The 16,219-nt window shown below is 36.3% G+C and overlaps 1 protein-coding gene across 3 annotated transcripts; it reads right to left on the bottom strand.

Moving 5' to 3' along the window:
• Positions 1-3,756: 3,756 nt before the first annotated feature.
• LOC146470643 (uncharacterized) lies at positions 3,757-15,935 on the bottom strand. 3 transcript variants are annotated; one of them, XM_085121845.1, is made up of 10 exons: positions 15,823-15,932; positions 14,511-14,670; positions 13,722-13,745; positions 9,345-9,377; positions 8,578-8,613; positions 7,734-7,760; positions 6,785-6,889; positions 5,435-5,473; positions 4,939-4,965; positions 3,757-4,051 (listed from the first exon to the last, which is right to left on the bottom strand). In XM_085121845.1, the coding sequence occupies exons 2-10, from the start codon at positions 14,560-14,562 to the stop codon at positions 3,951-3,953; spliced, it is 444 nt and encodes a 147-aa protein (XP_084977971.1). In that variant the 5' UTR covers positions 14,563-14,670; positions 15,823-15,932; the 3' UTR covers positions 3,757-3,950. The 3 variants fall into 3 exon arrangements, with proteins under 3 accessions (XP_084977971.1, XP_084977972.1, XP_084977973.1); XM_085121846.1 differs by lacking the exon at positions 9,345-9,377 and having other exon boundaries at positions 15,823-15,935; XM_085121847.1 differs by lacking the exons at positions 8,578-8,613; positions 9,345-9,377; positions 15,823-15,932.
• Between the last annotated feature and the right edge of the window lie 284 nt (positions 15,936-16,219).

The following is a 16,219-nucleotide window of genomic DNA, read 5'->3' as shown; positions in this document are numbered from 1 at the left end:
AAATTTTAATAGACGGTAACTAAAGCCAGTGTTTCTTGGAGAATGCTTCGACAAAGGCGTTGCCTTGGTAAAGGATCTGCTAAATGAATCAGAGAAATGTCTCACTTTCATTCTCACGTATTTCCTTCCGAGTATCATTGCAAAACCAACATTCCCCAATATTATTCTAAGTTCTACGCTATAAAATTTCCCAACTCGCCAAAGCGAGAAACGAGGAGAAATATGCCAGGGGTCGGTTATGTTGAAGGCTTCAGTTGACATTATTTAAACGTGACAACGATACAAAGATGGATCTGGCGAAATTTAAAGCAAGGGATTTCTATCAGCTGTAAACTTAGGAATTAAATTGTAAGGTGCCGACCGGTACAAAATGGTGTGGTCAATCATGTAATATTCGAAGTGTCTCTTGCAGTAAGGAAGCAACGGATGGCGCAGTGGTGAGAGCACTCGCCTCCCACCAACCTGGCCCGGACTCGGCGTCATATGTGGGTTGAGTTTGTTGTTGGTTCTCGTTCTGGCTCCGAGAGGTATTTCTCCGGGTACTCCAGGTTTCCCCTCTCCTCAAAAGCCAACATTTCCAAATTCCAATTCGATCTGGAGAGTGTCACAATACTGTAAAGCGCATTTAATCATCTCGTCATGGAATTATGCACCATACAAACAGTACAAATTTACGAATCAAAATTATCCAAAGGAAAAAAATCTGAGAGAATTTCGATTCAAGTTTCTTCATCCAATCGTCTATTAACCCTTTAGAGCTCAAATCTTAGCACGCATATTCCCTTCACCATTCTACATAAATTTCTCACGGCGCGAGAAGAGAGAATTTATTTGAACATCAAAACATTTTATGTTTGGTGACGACCTTCCGTTCTGATTTTTTTCTTTACTTAAATGTTTTATCAAGTAGAGATATTGTACTGAGAACACAGATGTTGATCTCTGCGCTTGAGGTCAGAGTATCCCAATGTTTATTAGCAAGGGCAAAATTCTTCCAACTGATCGTTCAAGCTCGTCTATTGATGCTCAAGCTAAGACGGACACATGAATTTGAAAAAAGTGCGCAGTCAATTCAGTTTTAAAATTTCGCTTAACAGTGATTAGAGATCATTCTGTCTGAACTCAACTTCATCTCATCTGTGGAAGACATGTCAGCCTTCATGAAAAATGCTTTAATTACTACTCATCTTTTGACACTCATACCAAATCTCCATATTAAATGCTCTCATCTCGGCGTTTATACTCAAACACCTGTCAGCTGTATTTTTGTTGTAATTTGTTGAAATCTCTCCATTCAAATGTAGTTAATGGTCGTCGATTCAAATCGTGCCTTGCTTCATGTCCATTTTGCTGAGAATTTGCGCTGAAAAAATGAAGCTGCTACCCGCCGTTCTGTTGTTGGCGATATTTTTGCTAACCTTTGATTGCCGTAAGTATAGTCTTTAAAAGTAATTAGTTCTGAAAAAGGAGTAATTTTCCATCGATTTTTAAAGTGTTATCGATAAACAGCTCAATACGACGTGGATAGACCATCATTGATCCAATCATTGTGCTAGAATCACTGGAGCGAAATATATCCGGTTTAAAGAAATAATCGATATTTTCTTCGTTTATTGTCTGAGTAAGAGTTAAGTCTAGCAAATCATGAGCTAATACCCAAACGCTTGGACGTCTGAAACGAAGTCAATTCATTTTGTTATTTACACATGACGTTTGAGAAATTCGAATTCGTACGTATACTCCCTGCAAGAGCCATTGAGATTGTCTTTCTAAAAAAACCCATGAACTCAACAGGTGTCATAATTCTTTTAAGCTGCAGTCAGTTGGAAATTTTTCAGCTTTTCCAAAACTTCTATAGCTGTGCCATGATGTGGTAAACGTTTCGTTTGAAATAGAGATGATCTTTGACAAGCTAGGAAAATAATTTTGGACTAAAATAATGCCATCATGCAATCCCGTTGCCTTTATTAAGGCCAAAGAACTAAAAACCACCTTTTCTTTATAAAGAGGATGGAGATTTACAAATTTTATAACCCTAAAGAAATCAATGAAATCACGTCTGGGTAATTCTAACGCATTTGTGAATTGCAACACTGACAGAATTTAAAGCAAAACTAACTGCGACCGGTGCCAAACGCGGCATACTTGCGTACCCAAAGTCAGGATTGGGTTTGGTATGTGAGTTAGAACAACGAGCACTTGCTACGGATTCGAAAACTGTAGAGCCAACGCAAATTTGAAAATAAATTTGACACTCAATAAGCAAATGCTTTTATTTTAATTTCATGCAGGTTTTGTGAAGGCGCGTCCTGATTTCTGTAATCTCGATGCAGAGGCTGGCAAATGCATGGCATATTTCCCGAGGTTTTACTTTGATCGACATGATGGCAAGTGCAAGCAGTTTATCTACGGTGGATGCGAAGGAAATCACAACAACTTTGAAAAAATCGAGGATTGCCAAAACACTTGTGGAGCGACAGACTTGAAATGAAATAATATATGCATACATGAATTAACGAAAACCCCACATTCAGTGACAAGATCTCTTAGAATGACATTTAAGAAGACATTTATGGTAAAAGACTAAAACAACTGAAGAGTGTTGGATATAATCCATTAATCGATAAAATGAACCTTTGAATAGATATCTTCATTATTATTCGTAGAAGTACAATAACTTAGAAAGAAATTGTTAGCTTTAACAAAGTAAAGGCTTGAATTGAATAGTGCTTGTTGTACGTTGTATCAAACAAAAAGCCGGAGACAGAGGGATGTCATCCAAGGGCTTCCTTATTCTTCTAACAAAGAGAGGGTTCTTGGAATGAGGTTGCAAGTTAGTTTCGGAACCTCGTTTGATGACGTAGCAACGACTCAGAACTTGCAAGTCGTTTCGGGTTCGGTTTTCAATGGACCTGTTCGCGGTGAAAAATTGCAATTTTTGAAATTAGGAAAACAGCGTGAAATACGGTGCTTGTACGAGAAAAAACTGAAATATGATGTTCTCAAACCCTGTCAAGGACCGCAAGAAAAATTAAGAACAAAAGTATGAACAACTCAGGAACGCAAATTGCATAGTTTTGTATCTACAACAGTTAAGGGTTGCAGTATACCTGTACCTTTCAAAAGCTCTATTTTCACTGGACCCTGATAACCTGCAGCTGCATTGTTTTTTAGGGTTGGGAGCATTGTTCTGTTGTTCGTTCTTTTGTCCTCTCGACCAACCATGTAAGACTTTCCAAATGGTGTAGGTCGCCCCAAGGGGTAGACACAAAACACCAATTAATAAGGACCCCAAAATGAAACTTTAAAATATCTCCAGATGAATTTAAGACAACAATCCCACATAAATCTGATGTTTTTTCTCGAGTTCTCATATGAGGTAAACCAGCTGGCTAATAAGAAAAGTCGTTAATTTTATGTCATTCCCTCACTTGAGGGTTAGATATATTTTTGGTTGAGTATCGAAAGTAATTTGTATTTTCTTTATTTTGCTGTACAATCGACTGAAAAACTCACGCCCACATTCTCAACCAGTTAGAATTTGAACCGGAATCGAATGGCTGTTTCCACCATCTTGGATTTCTCCACCGAAAAGACCCTAGAGACGAGGTTAGTTTTTCCGCGCTAAACTATGATTGATAAACACGATTATTTTGCCTTTGGTTGTACAAAACTTGAATCAATACTGTTCAATGAAGGGGGTGATTGGCTTTTGCGTCTAATCATAGATTTCCTTCTCTCTTACACGAGGCAGTATGTATTCCATACAGTTTAATTGATTTTCAAGTGATAGTTTTGTAAAACAGGAGATAGACTATTATATACTTACGACTATTTTTCTCAAGTGTGCAAAATTAACAGTACATTACAGGAGTCAAGATTATCATCGTCTGTTATGATAATTTCTGGTTTCGATCACTTAATATTTGCGTTTGAGAAAGAAAGCTGCTTCATTTTCGATCAAGGCATTTTACGACCGTAGAGTCAATATCCAGGTAGTCCAGCAACCAATCACAGCCTGGGCTGCAACATGCACCAAATTCAGTACGGGCTGAAAGGAGAGAACAAAAAGAAAACTTTTGATTCCATCATTTAATTAAACATTAATTGGCGTTCTGGGTGCGTTTTTTTTGGGGAGAATCGGAAAACCGATTTGTGATCTCAGATCATTCGGATCATGCCGCATCAAAGGAACCAACGAATCCTTGTCCAGAGTGGATTCGTCGGTTCCTTTGATGGGGCTTGATCTGAATGATCTGAGATCACAAATCCGTTTTAAGATTCTCCCAAAAAAACGCACCCTTGCAACATGTTGCAATACGGTTGCAGAGTTAGAAAATATGCACGAAATGCGGACCTATTCCTGTCGACAATAAACTGACAAATTATAGACCCTATGCTTAAATGGCTGACATTTTAATACTCTTTTGTCTGCGTTAAAATTAGCCTCACTAGCCTGGTTCACGGCGAAATATTCTTTTGATTTTTGAACTCAACAACGAGGTAAGTGAGCTAATTTGATTGCAAAAAAAAGAATATTAAAATGGCAGCCATTTTTGCATAGGGTCTATGCCTTGAACAGAAATTTAAAAAATATATGTATATATCTTTGCAGCCACGAGCCTTCGCAGTACCAGGTCAAGACGATTTGCCACGTTAAAACAGTTAAAGTGAAATTACATAAAACGTAGAAGGTAATAGTCAGTAATTGGGAGATCGGAATTGGAATTTCAGGGTCTGAATTCTCCTTGTCTTCTTGGCAATAAACACTCCTCTCGCCTGTCACACAATCCTTCTCCAAGGTAGTCACGTTGCGTGACACTAAAGGAAGAACTGTGGACTGCGAACCAGACTGTCGTTGTGCAGTTGCAAGGACAAGGGGAGAAAGATAGTAGAATAATGGCTGGATGAATGAAGAATTAATCAAACAAATCTTACCATTGCGGGCCATGTCGTATACGTATTCTACATAAAAAGAAAAGAGAAACATTATTTATTGCAGTTTCTGTATTTGTCAAATAATGAATTGAAGTTTACTTGCAGTGAGCTAATCATGCAAAAAAATTAAGCAAAACAGCATTCCCAACGAGACTAAAACAAATCCTATCTCCCATGTAGATTCGAGCGCACGCTTGCTCGAATATCCAGAAGGCACTACAAGAAGGCTAAATGGTTTGAAATTAAATGTTTAGGATGAAGGCGCCGGGGTAGTAAGTATACCAGAACAACTCAAATAATCACAATTGATCAGTGAAAGCATTGTGGCCGGCACCAGAAATCACATCTCCATTTGTTTTATTTTTGTGCCTCTGACGTAGAAATGAGTAGAGGCAATTTAGTATTTACAATGTGCACTAATAGTGAGCCAAACTGATGTCATAAAAGGTTCCTTTTTGTATGTTGTTGTTATGAACTAATCCAGCTAGTGGCTTACCTCGCTTCTTAAACTCATTTGCAAACAGGCTTGCGGCACCTGTTAATGAAAGTTCACAAAATTTAAGGTTAACAGAGGGGTTAAAAGTGCAATGTCTTCTTTATTCGCATATTCTAGTTTGTGCACCATTTCCGTCTCACATGCAATTTTTTTATATATATACCTGACCCTGGTTGTTCTAATAGGAAATAACTCTATCCAGTGGATAAATCGCTATCCAGCGGATAAAGTGAACTCCAACCACTACACTTCATCCCCTATATAGAAACTAATCCGGAAGATAGTTATCCGCTCTTTGAAGAACTGGGACCAATTCAACATTTTCCTAAATCTAATGCAATAAAAGTGGAATACGTAACAGGTGACCTTAGCACAATGTGTCAATTTCTCTGATGGGTGTGAGATTTCAGGAGAATTACATAAAACATCGAATATTTTCTTGGGAGGTGTACGTTCTTTAGCGGAGTATTTGGTCCTCCGTCCATTCCGAAAGAAATCAGTATAATCTACTGCTAAGGCCTTCTGAACAGTAACAAATAACTGGGAAATCAAGGACGGGGCCTGCTTTTGTTACTGCGCATACGTTCTGCGCATCTCATAAGAGAAACGCGGTTTTCTTGAAGACGGTGCCTGCTAATACAGAGGTATTTCAGCGCAGTTTATGATTATGTGGGGAAACTATATTTTAGCAAGAATTACTGGAATCCAAAGAGGAATGTAAGGGTAACTTCGCATTTTTCAGAGATAATAAAGCTTCAATTCGGAAAAAATGCCATCATCATTCTTGTTTAACTATCTCTGATAAATGCGTTGTTATCTCTATTTTTCTTTTCGGATTCCATTAGCCCTTCCTGAGGTCTGAATTTTCCGCATGGTTATAAACTGTTCAAAAATACCTCAGTATTTAAGGGGAAATATCATAAGGTTTTTGGTATCTTTCGTTAAAAATGATGAATTAAGACCTTCAATCAGCTGCCAAATAATTTGAGAACAACGAGAGGAAAGAATTCAACTCAGTTCTTGAGAGGAACTACTCGTGATCTGTTCTAGCGCATTTTGGAAACAAAAATGCGAGAACTTGAAAAACATTAGCCTAACATTTTTCAAGTTTCAATCCATACCGGCCTACTATGTCTCTGGCCAGAGGCACTAATAGACAGTTTTATTGCACTGGGATGACAATTTATTACAAACTTAACAATTATTTCTTTGTTTCTGCGGACAGACAAACATTTTTGGGTTTTGAAATGACAGCAAATTTGGCGTGATACTTCCTCTTTTAGAGGCACCGCCGTGAAGAACAGGAAGTCACAAATTTACTTGACCTATCGTTATTCGCCATATACTTACGCTTTTTTGTTACAGAGTCACAATTGATATGACTGGTTTTCAGATCCACATGATAATGCTTCAACAAACCAAGTTCTTGGCAAAACACTCTTTTATTTCGAGTAACTAGGAAGTAAGAATACCATGTGCAAATCTTAAGACTTTTATTCTTGTCGAGAAAGCAAAGTGATACGTCCATATACAAGATGGCGGATACGGAACCGATTGAGTTTCGCGCGTTCCAATAGGCCATTTTACAGTTGTGTGCTTAGTGACCTGGCCTTGGATTGGAAGCGAGGCTGGAGGTGACCTTGTTTGGATACAGACCTCACTGCTTTTCATATGTAGATCATACTGTTCTTATGCTAACTAGTTCGCATTTAAATATGAAAAGCAGTGAGGTTTGTATCAAAACAAGGTCACTCTCAGCCTCGCTTCCAATCCAAGGCCAGGTCACTAAGCACACAACTGTAAAATGGCCAATTGGACAAAACACACCACGCGGTACAAAATCGGACGACGGTTATCGAACGACAACGGTCGTCCGCTTTTTTTTTCGACGAGAAAAACAGAGAATGAACGTCACAGTTTAGGTTTTAGTCAGTGTAAGCCAATGACAGTTTACAGTACTACTATTACCAGGGTCACTTAAAACTGGCCAATCAGATCACAGTAGGATACGAACAGTGAATAATTCCAACATTTTGGGTTTTAACTGTTGTTTTCCGTCTACTCGCGATTTGTTCAATTGGCTTTGATTGAAATTCATTGTTCTTGTCCTGCAATCCTATTGGCCAGTTTTGTTTAAGTTACCCCGGTAACAGTAGTCGCTGGCCAACACTGGCTGTTTTGTCTTTTTTACAAAGTAAAGCGCGCGTGTTTCAGAAAATAATAGAATATCGGTTATAAAATTTAAAAAAAGCCTTCCCAGCAGCTTTTAGTGTGGTGTCTGAAGAAACATTTTACTTACCAAGTTCAGAATCCTCCACATCATTCTCTGCAAATAAGGGTCAAGTTGATTAAGGGTATTGTATAAGATAATCGAGAGATTTAGAAGCTCGTTTACGGCAAACGTGAGATTGGCGTTTATGTTTTCTTGACAAAATGAGTACATAGATGAAAATAGTGCAAAATAATTCTGACTTTTGATGCTAACACAAAACTACTCTATATTGCTGAGAAACTAAAAACAGCGAGCCGTTTCTTCCGTTTGCCTTTTGCTAATTACTGTAGCCAATAACAGCAAACCAAGCAACACAATGAACCAATCAGAGCTCGAAGTAAAAAGAAGTAAATGACGTCATGCGCGGTAAACGTGAGAAAGTCTCTACTAGTTCTTTACTTTTGACTTGAAATTTGCTGAGAAAGTGATGCTAGGCTTTTTAATCAATTACACAGAGTAGAAAAGCAAAGTCAAAACGAACGTGACAGAAATCAGATTACTTTCGACGTCATGATCCAATTGAAATCCGCCCTATTTGACAAAATGTGTAGCAGAACCAAGTAAGGCAAGAACTACAGTTTGATTCACTTCAGAACGACAGTTCCATTTTAAAGACCTGTACCATCATATTATAAAGGCGAAATATGTTTTTGCATTTAAATTAAGGTTACTTGAATGACGTTTTGCATTAGTTTAAAGTATCTCGGGTTAGTATGGAGTTTGAAGTTTACGGTTAGCCATTAACTCAGCAGTAGGTTTGAATTTGTGTTCCACTGCTAGCTATTAACTTTCCTCCTCCTTTTTATCTGTTTTTTTCTTTCTTGCTTAAATCATGCTGTACGTTCTCCGAAGAAAAACATTTCAATCTAACCTTGCGCGCCATTCAGTTCCTCTCGTCTGGACTTCACTGGAACGTACCATGAAAACAAACAACAAAAAAACGGGAAAGGAAAATCAAACAAAAACAACAACAAAAACAGGAGATAACCATGTTGATGTGTCTGTTCCTTTCCCGAATCTAATTCCAATTCAACTTTTCTTGTTCTTTAGTTCAGAAATAGTGCGACCCATTGCTTTTAATTTCCCTTGTTGACTTTAATTATTATCTGAAGATCTTACAAATAAGAAAATGCAATGGATTTACTCGTATTTTTATGATTCCATCACTTCATAGAGATTGCAAAGAAAATTTTTTTCTTTGCATGTCTCGTGTTGAGTCAATTTTGAGATAAAAAATTATTATCCTATAGGATTTTGCAAATGAAAAAAACTCAGTCAATTTAATGATTCACGCAATTCTTATATAGATTGCTAAGGAATTTTGGTAGCCAATTTAGTTCCATGATTGATATTAGCCATTGCACATGCTCTGTAAATGGGATTTCCAAGGGAAATTAACTTGCAGTGTTTTTGTAATAATACGATTCACATTCAACGTACAATTCCACATAATTTAACTAGACCTGCGAAAGTAAGGAAGTATATACCCACAGCTGCAAAGGATCTGTTATATCTTTTTTTCTCGTTCCACAATATGGATAAAAATCACATAATGATTTTCATATTTTCCACATCAATCAAAATCAAAGATACATGAATAAAGATGAGAAAAAAGGAATAGTGACACATTTTACTAACTTGCTGTTTCCATCCATTCATTTTCCATGGTGTCTAAGAAAAATGTTAGAAATGATTTTAATTTACATTGCTTTTATTAAGCTCAAAATTAGTAGTTGTGCTTACTAGGTTATGTTGTTAGCTTGTGGTGATTAGGCCGAGCTAGGCTGTGTTTCCTTTCAGAGGCCTCAATTCTGCGTTTCACTTTTTCACCTTTAACGAACAATAAGGGGACTAAACAGGCGAGCTTAGTAAGCGTACGTCACCCTAACAAGAAATCGTCTTGGATCGCTTTGCTAGTGTAGTTACATTACTAAAGCAAAAAACAGGTTTTCGATAAATGACGGGAAAAATGGATGGAATGTTAAAAAATTGGCAAAAAAATGACAAAAAGAGAATTTAAAAACTCCCAACTGAAGCCGAGAATAAAAATTTTGTATTTGCTCGATTACCCGCGCGGAGTCCGCAGCGTTTTCAGTTATTTTTGTCCAATTCAACAAAAATAAATTGGCTTAAATTCTCGACAGTTATTACCCTTTGCAGTAGACATATTGCAAATTTATCCTCCGGTAACCTTCTGCAGTATTTCTAAGTTATTGGAGAAGACTTAATGGGTTATTTGTAGTTTAATTGGCACCAAGCGGGGGAATTTTCAAGGAAGGATGATTAGTCAGGGGTGGGAGCTTAAACGAGGAACGGGAACTACAGTTGTAAAACGTGGATAGCAGAAATTTGAGCTTGTGGCGGTTTGACAACACATTTTGAGATAAACGACAGACAAGGAAACAAATTTATGATTAAAGAACGATCTTATTCTCTTTTTGATCAAACCTATTCATTTGAAACAACAAAGAATGGTCAGGTTTTTTTTTTTTTTTTCGAATATAAGGTATCTCTTTACCTTAAAGCTTGTTTTCCATATGATCGCGGATCGCAGATCGCAATAAGGTCTGCGATCGTCTGCGATCATATGGAAACCAGCCTTTAGATAGAACATGGTTCTATCTTTTGCAATCGTCTGCGATCGCGATCGCAGGATCGCAGAAGTAGTTTCCATATGATCGCAGACGATCGCAGACCTTATTGCGATCTGCGATCTGCGATCCGCGATCATATGGAAACCAGCCTTAAAAAAAAAAAAATGCAAATTTCGTCTTTTTTAGAGAAATGAAATAAATAAATATTTCTTGGCGGCATTAACTCTCACTGGTGCTCAAAAGAAAGCAAAGACAATTGTGAAAACGCGTAGGCGCGTATTCAAAGTATTCTAAAGCGCTGGCGAGTTCACAGCGTGAAATCGGGTAAAATTTTATTTTGCTAGATGAAGTAGCTGCATGTTTGCTTCCATTTATATTAACGCTGTATTTTTTTCTGTTTGAAATGGAGTGCAATCCCACTAAAATTACAACTAAACCTGCCCGCGTAATCTACAAGTAATTAAATATAAATAAACTTTCATCAACAAAGTTCGATTACTGAACTTCCAGGATTACTCCGCCAGTTAGATTGCTATTAAGATGACATTTAAAAAGCTTATAATTCGACATGATTTGTTATTGAAAATGTTAGAGATTTAGAGACCGGGCTCGATAAAAGTTGGCTTACAACGTCAAAAGAAAACTAAAGCCAAATCATCAGCATATGAAATATTAATTTTAAAACAAGACACGTTGAAATATGAATACTTTAAACTTATCTAAGGTGCTAACGGAAATTGCATATATGTGCTGTCAGCCAATTGCCAGCAAGCTTAACGAAAAGGCTTAAAATGAGCGAACTTTGTCGAGAAAATTTTACGGTGAAACACATTGGGCTGCTAATTTTCTGGTATACTATGAGGAAACATAATTATAACTTCGAAAACCAGGACAGATAATGACTAAATCTTGACCAGAGAAGGCAGCTGATCTTAATGTTAAAAGAGAAAGTTGGAACATTAGAGGATATATTTGCGTGGCATGTAATATTTAGCCCTTTTGTGAAATTTCCTCTCGCATCATAGAGATGTTTAATTTGTTTCTGCTCTTTGCGCAGAGAAAGCAATATTACCTCATAAAATTTTTACAAAGAGGAAATGAAAACTAGACCGTGAAAGTAATTTTGCTGCTCTTTGAATGAGGCAAAAAGCAGTTCCCATTTGTTTTACTAGCATTGTTCATCCAATTTCAAATGAAAAGCCAAAGCTTTGAAATTTAAAATGAAATTAATCAAGATGAAAAAGCTCCACTGAAAGATATTACTGACTGATATTAAAAAGTTCATTAAGAAAAAGAAATAAGAAAGTAATTCATTTCTTAGACTTTTGTTTTGTAAAACTGATTTTGTGATATACTTTTTTTATTGTGTTTGTCTGAGGTTAGACAATAAATTATTGAAGCTATGCCAAACTTTATCTTTAACTACAAACAGAAGCCGGAAATTATATTGGTTCGCTTTTTCTCTATTTTAGAGCTTAAGCATGGCATTTTTTGTTACTTGGCAACCAATGAAACTACAAACGAATCCCCGCGCGGGTATATCAAAACGACTTTGTTTTCTTTGAAATGTTTTTCCTATTCAAGCGAAAACATCTTTCGTGTTATTTACGAGATCAAATTTGGTTCAAAACGGGAAAACGTACCAGTGCATCGAGAAAAGGGCAAACATTTCGCTACCTTAGGAATGGCGTTTCTTGTTTTGAAGTCAGGGAATTAACCATTTTTTCCCTTTTTCAATCGTACGTTAAAAAGAATTTTTTATGATAATAACCTGGGCGATGTCTTCTCTACTTTCTACTTTCTAAAGGTGAAAAATTATAAATACAGTATATAATAGGTTCGAAGGTGTGAATGGCGTCGAATGTGATATTTCTAGTTCGAGATAAAAGAGTGCCAAAAAAATTATTTCTCTTTACGTACGTAATTTTAACTGTTGATGGAAATAATAAACTTAGTGATTTTAAGGAAAAAATTTGCACTGCCAAAGAGTAAATTTTTTTAATTGAAAAGATAAATAGTAAACAAGAAACGTCTTTAACCTCATTTTCGGTTTATTTCACATGGAATAAATCATTTTATTAAAAATGGAAATCTTAAGGTGATGTGAAGTTTGTTTTGTCAGATAGAAGCCATTTGGATTTTAAGATTGTATCATCCATACGAAGAATGAACTCAGTGCGTAACACAGACTCTTAAGGTTTTTTAACTGATGATAGGTCGCAAAAATCCATCGCCAGACATTTGAGAACATCTTAAATATTACATAATAAAATGGCCACGTTTCTACAATCATATCTTGTGAGGGAGCAAAATTTATATTTTCCCAGAAGATTAAAAAAAATCTCAGGCGTTTGTTTCCTGGATTAAGCAAATCATGATATATATATTTTTAGTTTACTCTCCACATCTTTTTCTTTGCTATGTTACAAGATGCGACTCCCAAAACTGGTCATTTTATTATTCCAAGGTCGTTTTTCATACGTGTCTGTGGATTTTTGCAAACTAGCTAATATCTTAAGTTGAAAACAAAACAGGATGGAAAGCCGTACAATATGAATGAGTCGGCAAAATGAAAGTAAAATATTAAAGGATTAAATTGCAATTTCATCTTACTGATACAGCTTTTGATTGGGGCATCAATAACTCCGTCATCTTTACGCCAATGCAACCAGAGCAGTTAAATTTTGTGCTTGTAGTTTACGAAAACAAAAGCAGTTTTTAGCTGTTTGTCGATGGCGTTGACGACCATCTGTTTCAACTCAAAACTCGCTTCCGCAAGACAAACTAACAGCAAGATCGTGTGTATAGTTTTTTGAAAGAAACATATTTTTGTGATCTATGAGACCAATCTCTTACTTCTAAGGAAAAAAGATATTTAACGGAATATTTTTTCAATCCTGAAAAAGCTTTAATTGTGATCGATTTTCTTATTCTGTTCAGTTTACGTCCTAAATGATAATTGCTAAAATGTAAAAAGTCTAACTTTTGAAACAGCTCGTACCTTAACTAAACCGTAGAGTTTCATGGTTTTTCTTTCAAGGAAAAACCACAGTCCTTAATCTGTACGCAATATTTTATTTCTAGCATTAATAATGATAAGAAAGTTGAATCATTATTTTCCGTCAGATGTTGAACGAGCTTCCATCTCCACTTAGCATAAAGATGTGAAGCTTTGAAACTGGCCTCGCGGGCAAAAAATAATAAAATTATTATATCTTTACCAATATTGCGGCCAATTCCCCTGAAATTGCAACGGATAACGTGTTTGAAGAACCTCGTTGAAATTGAAAGAAATTTCTCTAACGTCTACGTGATTAAATGTCTCTGTCGCCAGAAACCTGCTTGTGCTATTTAATTTTTAGTGCTTTTTTCCGTAAATTCAAAATTCTCTTAGACAAGTTAGTAATGGATGAAAGCATACCTTGGTCCTTGCTTGGGAATGAACCTGAAAATAAGTCAAAACGAGATACAAAAACGCAGAAATGTCATTTTAATCCTGAATTATTCAATATGCTAATTTTATGTCGTTAGTGAAGCTAAAAGAACCTTGTTGAATACGCTAACGTACTGGGCACCGTGGCCTTCACAGAATGTAATTATTCAGTGTCTTGGAGAAAATTCTATTCTGGAAACACGAAAAAATTTATCTAAATTGGACGAAGAAAAGGATTTTAATCGCAATAATCAGTTATCTTGTATGAATCGCATTCTGGAATCCAGGACAAGAGAAAATTATGCCGAACAAACTGATGGGAAACCAGATAAAATGATTAAGATTTTTATCATGTTTTGTTTGTTCCTCGTCTCTATCTTTAACTAGTCAGAGCCGGAATTCTTTGTTTTTTAAAGCTGTTTTTTTTGCAAGGATCGAAACGCAGGGCATAATATCAACTTGCATGAAATGCGATGCATAACCATTCCTCACTGGGAAACCAGTTACTTCCCGAAAATTATTAGATTCTGGCTTCCTTCCAATTTAGATCTCTTAAGTTTTTAGGAATAAATCTTAGAATTCGTTTTGGTAAATTCGTAAAAGAAAATATATCCTTCAAAAATATTCGTGATAAATTACTTTGTGATTATTCGGTTGTTGATAAAAAAAAAAAAAACGTCGATGCATAAAATGAATGTTGGAACGTTGTAAAAAAAAATTAAGAAATAACAGAAAAAGAATTGGAAATAAGGAAAAACAAGAAAATATAAAACTCACATGATAAAGCAATGAAGGCAGCAAAAATCACTAGCGAAGCAAGTTTTTCCATGATGAACGCGCCGGCAAGACGTTTTTCTTGAGATGTTTCTGGTCCGCGTTCCGTCGGCTTTTGTGGTGCGGTAAATGCGACACTTGGTCTTTATATTTTCTCTCAAGACTAAGATTGCAAACAAATATATGATCTGTGAATGGAGGCACTCTCCTATTAATGTGGTCAGGAAATTAGTTGCAAAGTGACCCCAGGTTGCAAAATAGTATTAATTTTCCTTTTTCATCTCCGATTCCTTTTGAGGGACAACCGCTGGGACATTTGGAGCACTTCTCACGCCGAACAGGAGGGCTATTGTGTTCCATTAAAAGCCCAAAGGAATTGATTTTATTTCTCTTAATTCTAATCCATTCATGAGGTATTTTTCCATTAGATATACTCGCAAGTGTCTTGAAAAATTGATGATTTTTTATTAATGATTTGTACGTGGGCTGGACACATTTATAACCAAAGTTCACCCACTTATTCTACTATCAAGATAAAGGTCACAAAAAATCCAACCTATTGGTTCAGAAGCAACTATTTGCGATACAAAAGCGGACATACAATTTTTCTTGATTTGTTAGCGGTAATCCCTATCACACTTTGCCAGCGAAGTCATTGAAATAGATCCGTAACCGATTGTTTGAAATTTCGGGTTTATTTATCTTACGTCTAACACGATCATAACCATTGCTTAAGCTGATCTTTATTATCTTCGCGCCTAATACGACCCAACGCGACCGAATTTTTTTGCTATTATGACTCTTGCACAATCACCACCCCACTGGTGGTTCATTAAAAATTCACAAAGTTCTTTAGTCGTTCCATATTCGATCTTTTGTTCGGCTGATTAACTGTTCCACACTACTCGTAGTCTTAATTAAATGAACCAGCCACCAGGCGCCTATCTTCTGAATTCACTGAGATAACACAGGCCCACAAGAGAGCAGAAAAATCAAATTTATGGCAACAATGAGACATGTAAAACATATCAACCAGGCCGATAAGTTTATTTGTAGATCCAATCGGAATATTTTGCTTAAAATACTGTTCTGTAGCTATACTGTGCAAGGTCGGGGAAATTAACTGTTTGAGAGGTGGTGTACTCTTTTACAGTCGTTCAATTGGCGTGTAGTGATGTATTAATAAGTTTATTTCATTTACACGCTTCGGCAAGATTCAAAGAGTGCAGTTGAATAGCACAATACGGAAGCAAACCGTGGGCGATTTAACTTTAAAAAGGAAACTGTGTTATGAATCTTAAAAACAAACACTTACATTTTTCTATTAGGTTGCTCCCTGCAATGTCCGGACAAAGAATTATTGTTAGTATGCTCGGAAACTTTGAATAACCTTGTCATCAAATAATGTTATCAACAGATAAGCTAGCGTAAAGTCAGCCTTGTAACTCTGTCGAGCCAACTGAAATAATTCGCTCTAAATTTAAACATTCTCAGGGTCAAGTTGTTGTGATTTTAAAACTAGTTTTGTTTTGACTTTCGAATATTTAAGCTTAGGAAGGTTCTGGATCTCCAAATTACAAAAACAAGTTTTGTGTTTTTCGATAAGAAAATAAGAAATTTCCTGAGTTGGTTATTTCTATTGTTTAAAGTAATCGAAACGAGTTGTAACGAATGTAAAACAACGAAAACAGAAAATTGCTAGAAGATTCTAA

This window comes from Pavona decussata, unplaced genomic scaffold (genome assembly GCF_977016875.1).
Source record: "Pavona decussata unplaced genomic scaffold, jaPavDecu1.1 SCAFFOLD_113, whole genome shotgun sequence".
Taxonomy (NCBI): domain Eukaryota; kingdom Metazoa; phylum Cnidaria; class Anthozoa; order Scleractinia; family Agariciidae; genus Pavona; species Pavona decussata.
Note: the sequence above shows the minus strand (reverse complement) of the source record. Positions and strands in the feature narration are given on the sequence as shown.

What these genes read in the sequence shown, in the direction of transcription:
- LOC146470643 (XM_085121845.1), bottom strand. Translation starts at nt 14,562, where the DNA reads ATGGAAAAACTTGCTTCGCTAGTGATTTTTGCTGCCTTCATTGCTTTA. An exon ending in TGCCTTCATTGCTTTATCAT is followed by an intron (nt 13,746 to 14,510) that starts GTGAGTTTTATA and finishes ACTTATTTTCAG; the next exon opens with GTTCATTCCCAAGCAAGGAC. An exon ending in GGAACTGAATGGCGCGCAAG is followed by an intron (nt 7,761 to 8,577) that starts GTTAGATTGAAA and finishes CCTTATTTGCAG; the next exon opens with AGAATGATGTGGAGGATTCT.